The sequence below is a fragment of the Sceloporus undulatus genome, chromosome 1 (genome assembly GCF_019175285.1).
Source record: "Sceloporus undulatus isolate JIND9_A2432 ecotype Alabama chromosome 1, SceUnd_v1.1, whole genome shotgun sequence".
Taxonomy (NCBI): domain Eukaryota; kingdom Metazoa; phylum Chordata; class Lepidosauria; order Squamata; family Phrynosomatidae; genus Sceloporus; species Sceloporus undulatus.
The window spans coordinates 212,489,704-212,507,836 of record NC_056522.1 but is presented as its reverse complement, the minus strand read 5'-3'; the positions used below and the strand labels follow the sequence as shown (position 1 = coordinate 212,507,836).

General features: G+C 40.8%; 1 protein-coding gene across 1 annotated transcript; it reads right to left on the bottom strand.

The window, feature by feature from the left end:
- Positions 1 to 857: 857 nt before the first annotated feature.
- Positions 858 to 8,578, bottom strand: LOC121925882 (sodium channel protein type 2 subunit alpha-like). Its single transcript, XM_042458455.1, has 2 exons — positions 8,257 to 8,578; positions 858 to 1,076 (listed from the first exon to the last, which is right to left on the bottom strand). The coding sequence occupies exons 1-2, from the start codon at positions 8,524 to 8,526 to the stop codon at positions 858 to 860; spliced, it is 489 nt and encodes a 162-aa protein (XP_042314389.1). The 5' UTR covers positions 8,527 to 8,578.
- Positions 8,579 to 18,133: the final 9,555 nt, after the last annotated feature.

Here is an 18,133-nt window from a genome sequence, read left to right as displayed (position 1 = left end):
AGCACTGAGCCAGGGCAGTTAAAGCAATCTCAAACTAGATTATTCTTGCAGTGTGTTTTGGACCATGGACAAGAATCTGTATATATTCTTTACATCTCTATTTAGGGGGCATACTTTGTTCCATGCCCTGCAACACTTCACAGATGAAAATACAGACACATGGAGCCAAGCAATATCAGAGTGTGGTCAAGATGGAGAAAACTGTTAATGAGGAAGAACACACAAGCTAAGAGAGGTTGCAGCAGTTTGCTTTTGCCTGAGCCTACTGGAAAAAGTAAGACTTCCCCTTTCCTCTCCCCCATCTGAGTTAACTGTGAGAAAACTACTTTTGCCCATTGAACTCAGTTTGCAGCAACTTAAATAAGTTGAGGAAAATGGGGGTAATGGATGGAGAGAGAAACTTAAGCATTTTAAAAGCAGTTGAATAATTACGAGTTAACAGATGATTAATCAGGACTGCCCTTGCCAAATCAAGAAGGTATGTCTGTGATCCTGGCTGGGCCTCAATATTGCCAGATACAAACTGAAAATAAGAACTGGGGAGCACCCCACATATTTCCCTGAAGCTGCAGATTGTAGGGTACTGTACTCATAGTAGATGAGCTGCTTTACATCTTTTTGCAGAGCCTGTCATAAATGTCCAAGAAACCCAAAGGCCAAAACCAAAAATAGGGATTATGGAATACAAATATGACAAAACAAAGGAGGAGGGAGAAAAAATGAGGAGCAAATGAAGGAATGGGGGCATGTTTAGTATGTCATTTGAAATCCATAGCCTCCAACACTGAGCTGCAGAAATGGGGGAAAAGAAGAAAAATACAGGAAACAAGCAGGAGAAAAGGAGACTGACATGTAGTTCATCTGTTCTCTGGGGCCAAGTGCCTAAGAATAATAATGTTACTGAAAACAGAATTAGCACTTTTTATACATTGCAAATCAACCACTTGAAAAGGATATGAATGTACCAAAATTTTAATAGCTATTTTTCTAAGAGGGTTGAAAGGAGTTAACAGGTACACGGCGGAAGTGGCACTGAATCGGAAGATCGCCTTCCCTCTATTCAATACTATAAATGTCTGGAAGAAAAAGGAAAACAGAATGGGCAGAGGGTTGTGGGGAGAAAATGACATTCAGAGCATGTAATACTGACCAGTGATTCATATATACAAAGAGAAAAACCATACTAGAGAGCAGAATATGACCATTACTCATTACAAAGTAATTTCTAACTTATGGTCATCCATCCCATCCTATCTGAGTTCACACAATTTGGTAGTTTCTGGAATCTTGCTTCATCAACCAGTCAGGACTTTTTTCTGAAGCATTCCTCCATATTCAGAGCCAGACAAGCACAAGCAATTCAGAAATAAACATACACTAGCATTCATGTACTGAAAGCAATGTATATTTTTACACAGGGCTTTCCCCATTAAATAGTGAGAGGTGGATTCAAGACCGGAATGGTGTTCTCTGCTACAGCTGCAAGTGCTGACCATCTTCCCACTGAGATGGAGCAGGAGGCCTGTTGCACTCAAATGTTCCTTCCCAAGCACTCTGATCCTATGCAGATTTAGGTACACCATAGGCAGGCCTAGCTCACTGAAATCTTAATGCATTTCTTTGCCAGGTAAACAGAAGCCAACATTTCCACTTCCACAAGGACATGGTGTTCAAAGGCTAGAAAATATATATTCATTTAGATATGTGAGCCTATAAATGACTCATTACAAAGTCAGTTCCAACTTATGGTGACCCTAAGGTGAACCTATCACTGGATCTTATTCAGATAGGGTTTGTCTTTGCCACCTACTGAGGGTAAGACAAAGTGAACTGCCCAAGGCCACCTAGAAATGTCCATGGCTAAGCAGGTATTCAAACCTTGGTCTCCAAAGTCATAGTCCAACACTTGAACTATTACACCATGCTTGCTGTCTTACAAATGACTACTTACGTACTTGTAATTAATTCCTTTCCCCAACAATTACAGTAAGATTTAACTACATTACATTATGACTGTTAATTCAGTCAGAAATAATGTCACTCCATTTGTGCCATCACTGTAGCTTCTTTTGCTATTTTATAATGACAGGGATGGAGGAGGAATATTACATGATTCAAATGCTGACTCTTCAACACTGTGCTCTTTTATGGGTGCAAAGAATAAACAACAAGGTATATAAGAGAGGAGGCTTTGCCATAACTAGTAAATTCTTGTAACATCTTATAACATTCAGATTCTTTTTTTTAAAAAAATCCAAATGCAACTGTTATCCATTACTTCTGAGAAATTGCAGGAAAATTAACTATAGCTTATTGCCTTTGAACTACGGTTGTGGGCTAAAAACTACAGCTGTAACTAATTATGTTAACTTTCAATGCTTGTTCTTTTTTCTCCAGATCAACTTCCCAAACTCAGGCCTGTTCAGATCCCTGTTTGTTGCTGTTATGTGCCCAGGTCATTTTCAACTTATGGTGACCCTATGGCAAACCTATCCTGGGGTTGTCTTGGCAGGATTTGTTCAGAGGGAGTTTGCCATGGCCATTCTCTGAGGCTGAGTGTGGCTTGCCCAAGGTCACCCAGTAGGTTAGATTTCAATTCTGTTCTTGAATCATAGTCCAAGACTCAAACCACTGCACCACGCTGCATCTCAGATCCCTGTACAGGTATTAAAATTTACATTAGGAAGGCATTGTGTGTAAATTGGTGTTTCACAGTCATCTTTCTGCTGCAATTCTTGTGGTTTCAGTGTCACTTTTTGATGAATCACTAAGGAATTGTATCTTGCAGCAGCTCTTCACATTGTGTTCAGGATGCTCATGGACCAGTTGGACATAAAATACGCTGGTTCACAGTAATGGTAATTTGGGAGGCTAGTTTGGTGAAGTAACTGATGTGGTATAACCATAGCACAGTAAACCTCTGAATATGTGTGTTGCAGGGAGGGGGAATTTGCCATCTGAATGCACAACAAACATTTTTCATGTATTTTCAAGGAAATGTTCACACTTGATTTTGTCAGGTGTCTATTAACTTCAATTGACCAATCATCACTTTGAGATGGCTTCAGTATATCAGATGTCTAGTCAAACTGGATGGCTAAGCAACCTGTCATTTTGTGGACTGGAAGATTTGCTTTTTCATGCCATCCATTTGGCTCAATAGTGCTTATAGGCAAACTGGGACTTTTTTCTGTTAACTGTGGCAGAGCTATCTTCTGGAGTGTGTCATTGCAAACAGCATTGTCAATCTTGGTCTAGGTGCTTGTCAAATTCTTCTGTGTACAGAAGATGACTTCTCTTTTATGATATCACATGACTGGAAGGGCTGTGATGGTGTTCCTTATTAAGATGAAATTTTGAAGTGCTGCTAGCTTTCACAGAAGGAAGAATGGGACAAGAGTTAGCTGTTGACTACTTATAAGCTAGTTATCTATATCAAGCTATCCAAAAGGTGTGAAAAGTTCTATCATAACTCAGCATTTGATCTAAGGCGAATAGCTTATCAATTATATACCAAATGCATTAAAACCATCTGGCAAACTGGTTCTTTTCCTTGCCATGCCAAACTGTAAGGACGTTTTATGACCTCCTTACTTTCCTAGATTTATGGCCATATTTGGAAACACAGTTATTCATTTCAGCACCTGGCAAAGACAACCAGGACCAGTCCTATAATGGGACAGAGTGGGGAAGCTGCATCAGGCAGAATATTTAGAGTGTCAGGGAAGGCCAACAAACTGGGAGGCATTTTCTTAGCTACTGTTTTATTTTCACTATTAGGGATAGTGTTTATGTTTCTGCTTTATGCAGCAAAATAATTTGGGTGATTTAAGGTGTTCTGTACCTATATATCAGGAGGAGGATATGTTTTTCTGCCTCAAGCAGCAAAATATCTTGTACTCATCCTGAAGATAATGCAGAGCATCAGGCTACCATGTGGCTCCATGCACTTGGGTAAGTCCTACCTGGAGATTTGGCAGCAGTGCTTAAATTCACTTCTGTAGTGGCATCCAGGTATGGCCTGGAAAACTTTGTGTAAGAGCATTAAAAAGTGGCTCTGGCCCTGATTGTTTTATCTGTCATCATGGCGGACAGCATGATGGCTGTCCTTTTAAGAATAATGGGCATGAGTGCAGGTGCACCAATGTAGCATTTAGTCAGAACTACATGAGGAGAAAAAAGATGTCTAATATTACAGCCAGTGCTTGAAGTTAGGGAATTTTAGACTTTGGACTCAGTGGGCCCATAGGGGCCTCTATCTTTATATAGTGATGTGTGTTTCCTTACTTCAAAATGTATTAATTCAGTCCAGCTGAAGTTCCCTGGTGAGTAGGTCTAGGATTTGTTTCCCAAGTCCTGCCTTGAGACCCAACAGCAGCTTCTCATCCATGGATTTCATGAACTCTGTTAAAGCATTGCTTTCTATAAATCTAGTGCATTTCAAACAGGCAAACAAGCATAACCTAAGCAGCCAGCCAAATAATAATTCTATGTACAGAACTTTACAGAGAAACAACCAGTAGCAGTTGGTGATTTACAAGACACCTGAATCTATTCCAGGTTTGAGTCTGATTTTTTTTTTAAAAAAAAACTATCCAAAATGTTGAACCTTATCCTCGAAATACGTTCAGGACCTCAGATAGTTCCTTTACAGTTCATCACTAAAAACGAGAGCAGATTCTTTGGAAGACCCCAGCTACTGCTTGAAGCAAATCCATTTGTATTCAGTGAGCTTACTGCCTCATAAATAAATATGTTCAGAGTTGAAACTGAGATCCAGTTCCAGAGTCCTAGTTGATTCATTAGTATGCTACTATTTAGCCTATTTACCTCAGGCTGTACATAAAACCTTAAGTCCTCATTAGAATTATTCATGGGATCACTCTACATTTTCTATGAGAAAGTAAGGGAATGGATTGGTAAACTGCATCAATATTTCCATCCAGTATATTATTACATTACAGAATGAATAGTTGAACACCTCACAAACACAGACCAAGAAAGTTTCTTTGTTGTTGCCTTTTTTGTCCCCTGCTATAGGAATACTTGGCATTGTCCACAAAATATTAGATAATTGTACAAGTGCAGTAGTTGTTTTGCCAAAAAACTACACATTACATTCCTCTGCCAGGTTTTTCCAGCTGCTTAGAGATGTATTCTTTGCATTTCAGTCTTTTGAATGAATTGCATATCCTTTCACAGCTTTTAGCCAATGACAGTGGTCAAATTCATCATTTATTTTATTCACAAATTTCTCTAGCATTTTAATTTTTTTAAAAAAAATCTTTCTTGTTTGGAAAGGAGGGGAAAACCTTTGAGCCAAACCTTGCCCTTCTTATTTCAGCCACTAAAAAAACTTCTGAGTGCCAATCTCATTCTTGCTCCTAATGGAGATGCTTGGTGACTTCTTTTTCCTCTGCTCAAGCAGGGTGAGGTGAGACAAGTGCTTTCCCCTCTGTTCTCGAGGCAGCCATGATGTGAACATCTGTATTTCTTGGCTGCCAGAGAGTCCAGCATCATGGTATATCCATGTGGAGGCATCAGGCAGACGTTGATTTCACACAGGCTCCACTAAACCAGGGGCAGCTCATGAAACAGAGAGTGTTCTTCACCTTGTATACAAGATTAGCTATGGTTGATTCTCCCCACTCCCTGAATCCTTAGGCACATGGCAATTGTGTCCCTTTTCTCTTTCTGCAACTTGATACTGTATATGTTTTGGCATTAATCCCAGGCTCAGCCTAACTCTCAGGGATCTGTTCAGGATAAGATGTTATAACGAAGCTATTGTATGGATTATTGCTGGAAGCTGAATGTTTGCACATAAGCTTCATGGAGTCTTTCCCTCTTGTACGCTGTGAAAGCGTTAGTGTTGTGTTCTGCAATTTTCATCTGTTTCCTATTCTCCCACCCCTACCTTACATAAATGTTTATAGAAAGCACCAATGCTAGATCCAGGTTTTGGAGGGGCTTTAGGAAAGTTGTCCTCAGTGTTCTTCTTTCTCTGAATCAGTTCACCCAGAGCATCAAAACTTGCTTTTTAAGAAGAATGAGTTGAAGCACTTTTATTATGGTTATGGGTGGATGCATAACTGAAGAGTGGTAGGATGATGCCCTAGGTTCCAGAGAATTATCCTACAACTGTTCAGTTATGTGTGGCTCCAACATATCATTATATACATTCTCCCCTAAAAGTAATTTCTCAAGTTGTGTCTGCTTCTGCAGCGATGGGTACCTGCCTGTTTTTGACCCAGTCTCTTTGCACTGTGCAACTCTTTCCTCTTGCACTCTGTGAAAGAGTGTTGCATTCAGGACCTTAGGTAGCTCCTCGAAAATTCACACTAAAACCCAGAACATATTTGCATAGTCACCATCTCACCATTGCTGCCTAATCAAATCAATGACATCATGAACCCAAAATTAAAATCCTCTAAGCTGGGAGGTATCCCCCCCCCCAACTTTATGAGAGAGGGCTAGGATGATAGTAGCTAGGAACTTCATCAGTCTTTCTGATATAACTATGGATGTAAAAAATTATTTGGTTCTACTCCTGAAATCCAATTGCATTCTCATCCCATCCTTTGTTCATAACAGATTGTGAGATTTCTTTTCATTTCCCACATGGAAATTCATACATGTTTTCCATATGCTTTTCCCATAATGTATGCACTGATTTACAGATTTTTGTGTGTGCCTATTTTCCCCATTGACTGAAGGGTGTTTGTACATATTTTTCAACTGCACATGTTTAGCCATTTACATTTTTAAAATGTGTGTATATTTGCATGGATATAAAAGATGCCCAAAGCCCTGACAGATTGTGAATTTTGGAGGCAAGGTGCACTTTGCCTTTCAGTGTGTCCCAAGCAGTGTGTGTGAAAGGGCAATTTCAGTGAAAATACTGAAATTACTGAAATTCTTTTCCAGTCCTGTTACCTACCCTTTGTTGCCAAAATAAAACAACTTTATTGAGAACAAATAAACTAAGTGACATAACCCCTAAAGGTCAACACAGGAGGGAGGTAAGAATACAGTGCAGGTGTCTGAACAGGGCATCCTCAACAAATGAAGAGTTTGCTCTCTGACAGATGTATTTAACAAAAGAAGGTCTGAAGGTAGCAGGGATGGTGGTTACTGGGAATATACTGGACCTGTATGTGCTGGAACCTACAAACTGTATCCTTGGGTGGTAATTATGCAGCCCTCCAGATGTTGTTGAACTGCAAGTCCCAACAGTCATAGACAGCATTGCCAATGGTGGGGAATGCTAGGAGTTGTAGTCCAACAATTTTGGAGCACCACATGATTCTCACTGTTGTCCTACAATCACATGTTGAAGCTTCCTTGTTAAGGCTGAAAGCCTGAAGAGGACTATACACTGCTGGCCTTACCTGTTTTTGTGGGAGACTTTGAAAGGCTAAATAATATCACACTACTGTACTGGAGAGTTTGTTTACTGGTCTGTTTAATGACACCCAGAGCTGGAAACTGAAGCAGGGAAATTGTGGAATCTACTACCCCCAGTAATGGTTTTACACTGCTTCCTGTAAGCTTCACCCTAGTTTTTCTGATAATAGCACAAAGCAACCCAGTCAATGATAGAATAACTCAGAAACCAAATAGAGAGTTTATATCCTTGTTGCTGAAGAAAGAAGGAATGGGCCCAAGAACAGCTGCTAGGTCCAATTTAAAAAATAAGAATGAAAATGATGATTTGCCATTTTCTTTATTCACAGTATTGTTGTTGTGTGCATTCAAGTCATTGCTGACTTATGGCAAGCCTAAGACAAGCTCATCAAGGTTTCCTTGGCAAGATTTATGCATAGGTTTGCCACTGCCTTCCTTTAAAGCAGAGAGAGTTTAACTTGCCCAAAGTCACCCTGGGTTTCCATGGCTGAGAAGGGATTCAAATCCTGATCTCTCAGAGTCCTAATCCAATACCACACCACACTGACACTTCTTTCCCATTTACTATTAGGGTTAAGAAAACCATTCTTCAATGACTTCTCCAAAGTGTAAAAGTAAGATAAGGGATAATGTTAAGTTGTGCTCCAAAGTATTAGTTAAAGAATGCTTCTCCTCCTCATTTTGACCCTTCACATATTTAGAATGACAACTCCCACCATCCCCTACCACTGCTCATTTGGTGGGTCTAATGGAAGTTGTAGTCCCTGATATACAGTAGGTCAAGACCACCACCCCACCACTGATGTGAGCTTTCTCTCCTAGTTTGTTAAATTCACAGCGCTCACTCACTTTTTTGTTAAGGTAGTACGGGTCCAGGTCCTCCAAAGGTTCAGACACCATTCCCGGAGGTATGTCTCCATATATAAAGGGCAGTGATTTGCCAGCCTCCAAGTCACTATTGGGTTTTGGTTTATTTTCATCGTCGTCGATGTCTTTGCGTTCCTGTTTGGACTTCTTCGCTTTTTCCTCGGTAATACGTTGTTCAATAGCTGCCAACGATTCTTTTGTGAAATAACGGAAGCTGTCAGGTCCTGGTGGTACCAGCACTGATTGTGCCATCTTTTCATCCTGCACCTCTTAATTACAGTTGTGCCCCATGCATAAAAAAGTGCTAGAATATAGGGGGGAAAACATAAAAGAGGATTAGTGTCATATAGGGTGGGGGGAAGAGGAGCACACTTGCATATTGTTGTCTCCAGGGCAGCTTATTGACTGGGCTACAAAAGGGAGAGCATTTTTTTCTGTTGATGCGTGAATTTATTTCCCTTGCAGCCAATTCCCTTCCCTTTCTCACGTCACTTTAATCAGCAGAGATGACAGGCAGTTCCTCACCCCACCTCTCAAAAATCCTCTCCCCACCCGTTTACTTCTTATGAAAAGCAATGCCCTTGCAGTCATTTCATGAATGCTCAGCAACATTGAGCAGAATCATAGAATCATAGAGTTGGAAGAGACCACAAGGGCCATCCAGTACAACCTCCAACCCTAGAAGAATATTGTTCTTCTTCTCAATATTATATTATTTACAAAGCCATATAGTCAGCCCTCTGTATCCACATATTCTTTATCCACAGATTCAACCAACCACAGCTTGAAAATATATATATTTTAAAAAAGATATACAGTGTGCCCATGTCATACACAGGTGCGCCATATGCAGTTTTCAGCATATGCTGAAAGCCGCACACCTGAAGAGGCAATGAAACATGCACATATGCCACAGGCATGAGCCCCATTGTTTTAAATGGGGCACCACGATATGCAGTATTTTACTTATGTGTGTGGGGGGGGTCCATTTAAGGGAAGGGTGTACTCTATAAAATATATTTAAAAAACAAACAAACCTTAATTTTGCCATTTTATAGAAGGGACATCATTTTACTAAACCACTGTACATAATGGGACTTGAGCATCCATGGATTTTGGTATCCACAGGAGGTCCCTGAACCAAAACCCAGTGGATACCAAGAGCCCACTGTATAAACAAATGGCAGGTCAATTTCCTAAGGCACTTAAATTCTAAATTTAGACAATGAAGGCAGAAATAGGGTGGTAGGCAACAATGGAGGGAAGAATGAGAAAGGGCGGAATAACAGAGGGGTAAATATTCTTATACTGTAAATGGATCTGGACAGTAACATGTAAATAAGAGGACAGATGTGCATTTGAACCAGACCTAATCATAGAGTAGATCCACCGAAGTCAATGGGACTTAAATTGGTCATAACTAAGTTATTTCATAACCCACTGATTTCAATGGGTCTACTGTAAATGTGATTAAATCTGGATTCATCCTGAATATAGTACAGTCGGCCCTTCTTATACTGTACACGGATTTTTTATACACGGATTCAAGCATACACGGTTTGAAAATGTTCCAAAAAAGTATAAATTTACCTTGATGTCCCATTTTTTATTAGGGACACCATTTTGCTATGCCATTATACTTAATGGGACTTGAGCATACACGGATTTTGTTATACACGGGGGATCTTGGAACCAAACCCCAGCGTATAACAAGGATCCACTGTAACATCTAGTATGCTTTATGCCTTTCTTATTCCATTGTACTATGTATGATTTTATACCACGTGTCTTGTTTCAGTATGAATTCCTTTCGTTCGCTGTTTAATGAACCGAATCAAGGCACAGTAGAACTCACTGTCAATGATAAAAAGAAGAATCTTAAAATTTGTAAAATAATAATGGGGGGAAAGTATATCTAAACCTATGTAGAGAACCACCAGCAGCCCCTACATATCCAGTTTCAAAGCAAGATTAGATCTGTGTTCTTCCAGAAGTTGTTGGACTCCAGCTTCCATCAACCAGCATAGTAATCATGGATAATGGAAGTTGTGAGCTTCACAGCAGGTTCCCTTCCTACGTTAGAGGATATGGCTTCTATATATCACTTCTAAGTTATTGAATATTCCTATATCAGGCAGTAATGGCTACCCATCCAGCTGGCTGGCTAGCTAGTTGGCTTCATACATTGTTGTGTGCCTTCAAGTGATGTTTGACTTATGGCAACCTGAGGCAAACCTATCATGGAGTTTTCTTGGCAAGATTTCTTCAGAGGTTTGCCATTGCCTTCCCCTGAGGCTGAGAGCATGGTCACCCAGTGGATTTCATGCCCAAGCTGAGAATTGATCCCTGGTCTCCAGAGTCGTAGTCCAACAATCCAACTGCTATGTCATGCTGGCTCTATAGCTAATTATATTCAGACTTAAAGATATTTTCTCAGAAGCACAGTCTCTTAATTTTATTGGACATTTTGCTGCCTGATGTGATGAATGAGATGGCTGCCCTTCCCATTCCATATTCAGAAACTGACTGGATTAGCAATTGAATCTTTCTCCAACATTGGTGACGAGAGAGCATCCTCCACTTCAGCTGAAGGCAACAGGCTACTATTGGGGGGGAGGCATAGACTAGCCCACTTTTCAGCATAGTTTTCTTCCTTGGGAGTACAAATATACAGCAACAAAATGAGGAAATTGGCCCTCCATAAGAGTTCTCTCCCAATTAAATTTTCCTTCAGCTCCCAAATTTCTAGCATCACAGGATGACACACTGACATTCGTTCACACCTAGAACTGTTATGTTTGCTGTATTTGCAGGCTACTGCCACACTGCAGAATTAGTGCAGTTTGACACTGCTTTGACTGCTATGGCTCAGTACTCTGGAATCCTGGGATGTGTAGTTCATTGTGTAGAGCGCTCTGACAGTGAAGGCTACATATCTCACAAAACTAGAATTCCCTAGTACTGAGCCAGGGCAGTTAAAGCAATCTCAAACTGCACTAAATCTGCAGTGTAGATGCAGCCATGGTTTCTTGGTAAATGGCCTGTTCCTTTTTGTTCTTGGATGCCTAAACTATCTCTAAATTTTTAAGCTAGAAATTTGGAAATTTGAGGAACATTTTATTGGAGAGGCAGAATTCTTATCAGGGTGGGGAGGGCAATGTCCTCATTTTACCTCACCCCAAAAGAAGACTAGGAATGGGAAGGGCAGCTATGAAAAAAACTAGATAAGATCCCAAGGTGCAAAGATATATGCATGAACACTGACTTTAGAATTGTCTGAAGCATTATATTCCCCATCACCATGTACAGAAGCAAAAGCTGGACAGTGAAAAAGTGGATAAGAAGAAAATCGACTCATTTGAGATGTGGTGCTGGAAAAGAGTGCTGACGATAACCATGGACAGCCAAAGACACAAAGAAATGTGTCCTAGAACAGATTAAGCAGGAAATCTCCCTGGAAGCCAAGATGACCAAATTGAGGCTGTCATACTTTGGCCACATCATAAGTAAGGCATGTGAGTTCCTGCATGGCAGGAAGTTGGACTGGATGGCCCTGGTGCTCATTCCAACCCTATGCTTCTATTATCTGCTTTATCACAAACAGGATTTAAACAAGTTAAACTAGAGCAAACCAGGAAATGTTGTGTGATAAACATCAGGCATTTCCTGGTTTTCTCTAGTTTAACTCTCGTTTAAATCCTCCCCCCCCCCCCAGTGTGATAAAGCAGTATGACTCATTAGAAAAGGCAGGAGAGGAGGACCATGTTGGACAGACTCAATCAGAGAGGTCATGGGCATGAATCTGCAGGACCTGAGCAGAGCAGTAGAGGATAGGGAGCCTTGCAGATCCCATCTACAGGGTTGCCATGAGTCAAGGTCTACTCAAAGGCATTTAACAACAACATTTACACCCCTATCTGTAGCCTAGCTTGCATTCCTTTCTGCTGTAGCCGTGCGCACAATAAGCTGGCCCCTGTGCCATTGTTGTCACCCAGGGAAATATTCCTAATTTTTGTTCAGGGTAAGAAGCCACCTGTCATCGTGTTTCTATCTATCATAAACCTACAGGCCATAAGGGGATTGCTTTGTGACGGGGGAAAGGCTTGTGGAAAAGGACCAGTGTGATAACCCGGAGAGATTGTTCCAGTCAACAGGGCATCTTTGCTCCCACATCAATTAATATGTGGGCTGCAGCCTGGTTTTGCAGTGTGCTGAGTCAACTGACTGAAATAAGATTTCTATCCTGTCAGAGGGGCCAGGGAAGGAGGGAGGGGATTCACCTCACTGCCTCCTTGCTGCTGCTGCTGCCATGGCTGCCAGAGCCACAAAATGCCTCAGGAGGGCCTCATTAGTCAAAAAAGCCAGAGGCCGTTAATGTCGCCTGCGAGATTCATCAGCGTGTGGCACTCCTTCTGTTCCCGCAGGAACATGAGACGGGCAGAAAGCAGCTCACGTCCTCAGAACAGGGAACCCAGCTTGGCCACCTGAACTTGGCATGGTCCAACTTGAAAGCTATATATGTTCTGTTAAAAAAATACAAATAAACCTTTTATTCAATTATGGGTTTGAGGGTAAAACAAAAGCAAACGCCACAGAACAAAGGCCACAGCAGGCTTTCGTTCAGTGAATTTTACTTACGTTGTGTGGTGTGCTCCTTTGTTTACATATGTTTTGTTTTGTTTTACTTTTCAAAGTGGTTTTAACTGTGCTGCATTTTTGATGTGTTCATATTGGTTGTTTTTGTTGTTGTGGTGGTGGTGTGCCATCAAGTCATTTCCGACTTACGGCAACCCTAAGGCCCAAGGGGGTTTCTTGGCAGGTTTCTTCAGAGGGGGTTTGCCATTGCCATTCTCTGAGGCTGAGAGAGTGTGACTTGCCCAAGGTCACCCAGCTTCATTCAAATACTCCAACCGCTGGCTCACATTTTTATATTACAGTAGTAGTACAGTATTTAATTTTTTTTAAAAACTTTAGTCATTCATGTTTTAGTTTTATCCCTTTTTAAAATTATTTGTAAGCTGCCTTGAAACCCATTTTGGGAGAAAGGTGGGATATAAATCCAATAAATAAAATAAAATAAACACTATTCTTATATTTAAGCCTATTACTTCAAAATGTAATGCAGAACTGAGAAAGGAATCTTTTCAATGCATCTGCATAAAATCAGCTCAAAACCCCAGTGCCATAGATGCTTAAAGCCGAAAAATCCTGAGTGTAATCTTTGCCACATCCTTAACCACACACACACAACTAAAAAAAAAATTAAAAAACCAAAAACAAGCCTGGATAAGCAAAATAAGGTGCATTATCCAAGCAATTAAACAGTAACCTCCAACCAAAGATTAGCAGCTTGAGTGGCAGATGATGGAACAAGAAGAGTAAATGCAGACTGAATAGACTCAATCTGTAGCCTGAAAAGTCTCCTTTCCATTCACCCTTCAAGAAATCATATAGAAGTCTTTAAAGAATGGACTGGGAAGTTGTGCTGTGTTAATGGAAAAGTACAATAACATCCAAATTCCACAAAACAGTAGTACCTTTATCAGGCCAACCAAAATGCATGAAATCTATATTGCAAGCTTTTAAAGCTCCACTGGCTTCATCATCAGGCAAAGGTATTAACAATAATAATAAAGTTGTTAACATTCAAAACACCTGACAAAGAACCCGGTGGAGCGTCAAAAGCTTGCGACATCTACACTCATCCCTCTACATTTGTGGCTTTGACTTTTGCTGATTTGATTATTCATAGATTTTACTAATATGCTCTCTCTAGGAATATCTAGGTCCTCCAGTGCAATTCTATGGTCAACTTTAACCAAAACTGGCCGTGAAGGGCCTAGAGATTTCTAGAGACAACACTCCACTAGGCATTTGTGGCTCCTCCAGTGCAATTCTGTGGTCAGTGTCTGGCAGATGTTGACCATAGAGTTGCACTGGAGGACCTAGTTTCCTAGAGAGGTGTTCTCGCAGGTAAAAACATAGTGCTTTTATCATTTGTAGTTTCCCACATTCATAGGGATCCTGTGCCCCTAACCCCAGCAAATGTGGAAGGATGAGTGTATTTTATGCATTTTGGTTGGCCCTATAAAGATATCACAGTTTTGTAGGGTTTTGGATGTTCTTGTGCTTTCCTATATGGGCAACATGGCTTGTTGTTGTTGTCTATGTGTGTTTTCAAGTTGTTGCTGACTTATAGCCATCCTAGAGTAAACCTATCATGGGGTTTTCTTGGCAGGTTTCCTCAGAGAAGGGTTTGCCATTGCTGTCCTCTGAGGCTAAGGAGATGATCACACTGGGATAAAAAGTGGAACAGCAGCATTAAAATGAAGATTGTCAAACAATGTTGGCTATATCCTGTTGTTAGTGCACACGCAAACTGCTGCTGTTGCCCAGCTTTCCATTAACAGAGAGAGTGTGACTTGCCCAATGGGCTTCCATGACCAATCTGGGATTCAAACACTGGTTACAGAATCCTAGCCCAAAGCTCAAACCACTACACCACACTGTCTCTCTCCCCCCAGCTTTCAATTGTACCCTTCCTTAAGCACTTTTATCTTTTCATAGTGTATTTTATTCTTTGCACAAATGATGTCTTTTAATCCTGTCGTTTTTAAATCCAGTTTTCATGCTTGCTTTGGTTATGTTTTTAAATGCTGTTCTTTAAATGGTGTAAAACGCTTTGAGTCCCAACGTTTTGCAGGAAAGTGGGATAGAAACAATTACATTAATAGATAACATCCAAACAATGATGCCTTTATTGGGCCAACCAAGATGCACAATTACATGCTGCAAGCTTTCAAAATCATACTGGCTTCTTCATCAGGCAAACAGGAGAAAGTGACTGAAGATGTTAGTCATGGACCTGCAGATAGCCCTCCCTACCATCTGAACCAAGACCAGAAACAGAAAATGCAAGCCTATGGCTAACATCTTCAATTTCATTCTCCTGTTTGCATGAAGAAGCCAGTCTGACTTTGAAAGCTTGCAACATGTAATTGTGCATTTTTGTTGGCCCAATAAAGGCATCATTGTTTGGATGTGGATTTGGTATATGGTCAACATGGCTACCCCTAGATAATAATAGATGGATGGACGGATGGACGGACAGATAACAGATAGATAGATAGATAGATAGATAGATAGATAGATAGATTGATTTAGATAGGTAGATATGTACATAGATTCATAGACACATATAGATAGATGGATACATACATAGATAGAGATATAAATACTGTAGATAGATAAAGAGATAGATACATATAGTTAGATTGAGCTACATAGAGATACATACAGATACATAGATAGCTATAGATAGACATAGAAAGAATGCTGGATGTAGAGAGATAGAGTGATGGATGCATACATACCGAAAGATTGCAAGGTACATAGAGAGAGATGGAAAGATAGAAAGAGATAGATAACATACATATAGAAAGATTGCTAGATGCAGATATAGATAAATATTCTGTATACAGAAAGATTGCTAGAAATATATATATATATATATATATACACATACATACATACACACACACATATACTATATAAAGATTGCTAGATACACACACACATATATATTTATGTATATATGTATATATATAGAGAGAGATACTGTATAAAGATTGTTATATATATGTATATATATATAGAGAGAGAAAGAAACATACATGTGGAAAGATTGCTAGATATACTGTATATAGAGAGAGATACACAGACACATATTGATGGATATATATACAGAGAGAGAGAGAGAGAGAGAGAGAGATAGTCAGATAGGAACCCTTGAATGAGTCTCTGGGTCTCACACTTTCTCCTCCTCCTCCTAAGAGGGAAAACTCCTTTGTTGGGGGGGAGAGGGAGAGAGGGAGCACAGGCGCGTTCCCGCAGGCACGCGCGCTCCTGGGTCTCTGCACTAGCTCCCTGCGCGCGCCCTGCTCCAGCCAGGCGCGGGTGCGCGCTCCCAGCCCTTGCTGCTTCTTCCCGCAGCAGCAGCAGCAGCAGCAGGTGCGCAGATTCTTATGCGAGGAGGAGCGCTAGTCCGAGCGGAGAGTCCAGTAGTCTGGGGCTGCCCTGCTGGCTCCCTTGCTCCAGTCCAGCCAGAACCCTCCCTTTTTATTTCCCCCCTTTTCTTCCTGGAGCCAGAAGGGAGGCACCACCAGCCCTGCCGGGTTTTGCATTTGCAGACCAATGGGAGGGAAGGGGAAATGCGGCGGGTTTTCTCTTTCCTCCTCCAAGGAGCAGCAGCAGGAGGAGGAGGAGGAGGAGGACTTTTGGTAAACAACACACACATATGCAGAGGAGGCTTTTTTGGTCAGGGTTGCTGAGGGTGGGCTAATTGGTTTGGAGGAAGATTGCAGCAAATCCCAGCTTCCTCCTCCTCCTCCCCCTTTCCCCTCAGCCCCATTTCTCAGGGAGAGGGAGGGGGGCTTGCAGGAGGGGGATATACAGTATATCACACACACACACACACACACACACACACACACACACACACACACACACAAACCTCCTTCAGCAAGAAGTTAGGTGTCGTCTCCTGGTGGAAAATGATAATACTGTATATGTGTCTGTGTGCGAGCATGAAATAGATGCATGAAATGTAGGATATAAACAGATGCATAAAATGCATGTACATAAAGACATGTATACAAACGTGTGCATGTATGTGTATATATACATATAAATATATGTGTTTGTGTGTATGACTATTTAGGACTACATGTGTGTGTATATAAGTGCACTTAAGAGTCCACGTGTGCATATATGATTGTATTTAATGTGTGTGTGTGTGTGTGTGTGTGTGTGTACTTCCTGCCTGGGCCATGGGAACCCCCTGGGTGACCCTGGGCAAGTCACACTCTCTCAGCCTCAGAGGATGGCCATGGCAAACCCTCTGAAGAAACTTGCCAAGAAAACCTACCTTTCCCTGACGGTAGCCATAAGTTGAAACGACTTGAAGGCACACAACAACAGCAACATTACACACACACGTGTGTGTATATAAACACACACACACATCTAATTTGTGTGTGTGTTTTATACCTTCTTCATCAGACCACACCTATCATATGTGTATACATACACACACCACATCCATCATCTATCGCTATAGCTAACTATAATTTGTGTGTGTATTAAGCTGCCTTCTTCATCAGACCACAACTAACACACACACACACACAATGTAAACACCAAGCTACACACACACACACACACACACCAGGCTTTCTATCCATCCAACTATCTACCTTTCTAAATATCCATCCTGGTGTGTGTGTGTGTGTGTGTGTGTATACATACATACATACATTTTTGTGTGTGCATATGTGTGTGCTCTCTATACACACACACACACACACACACACATATATATACCAGGATATCTATCTATCTATCTATCTATCTATCTATCTATCTATCCTGGTGTGTACATATATGTTTTTTAATATACTGTATATATATTTGTATAAAGCCTTCTTCCTCAGACCACACCTAACTTATACTGTATATACAGTATATGTATACACATACATACATACACAATATATACTGTACACACATATATACACAAGGACACACACACACCGGGATATCTATCCTGGTGTGTGTGTGTGTGTGTCTATGTCTATCCTGGTGTGTGCATATGTGTGTGCGTGTGTGTATGTATATATATATATTCTTCCTCAGACATATATATATATATGTGTGTGTATACCCATACATATACAGTGTATACACAAGGACACAAACACCAGTAGGGATGTATACTCTCTCACACACTGTCTGTCTATCTATCTATCTATCTATCTATCTATCTATCTATCTATCTATCTATCTATCTATCTATCTATCT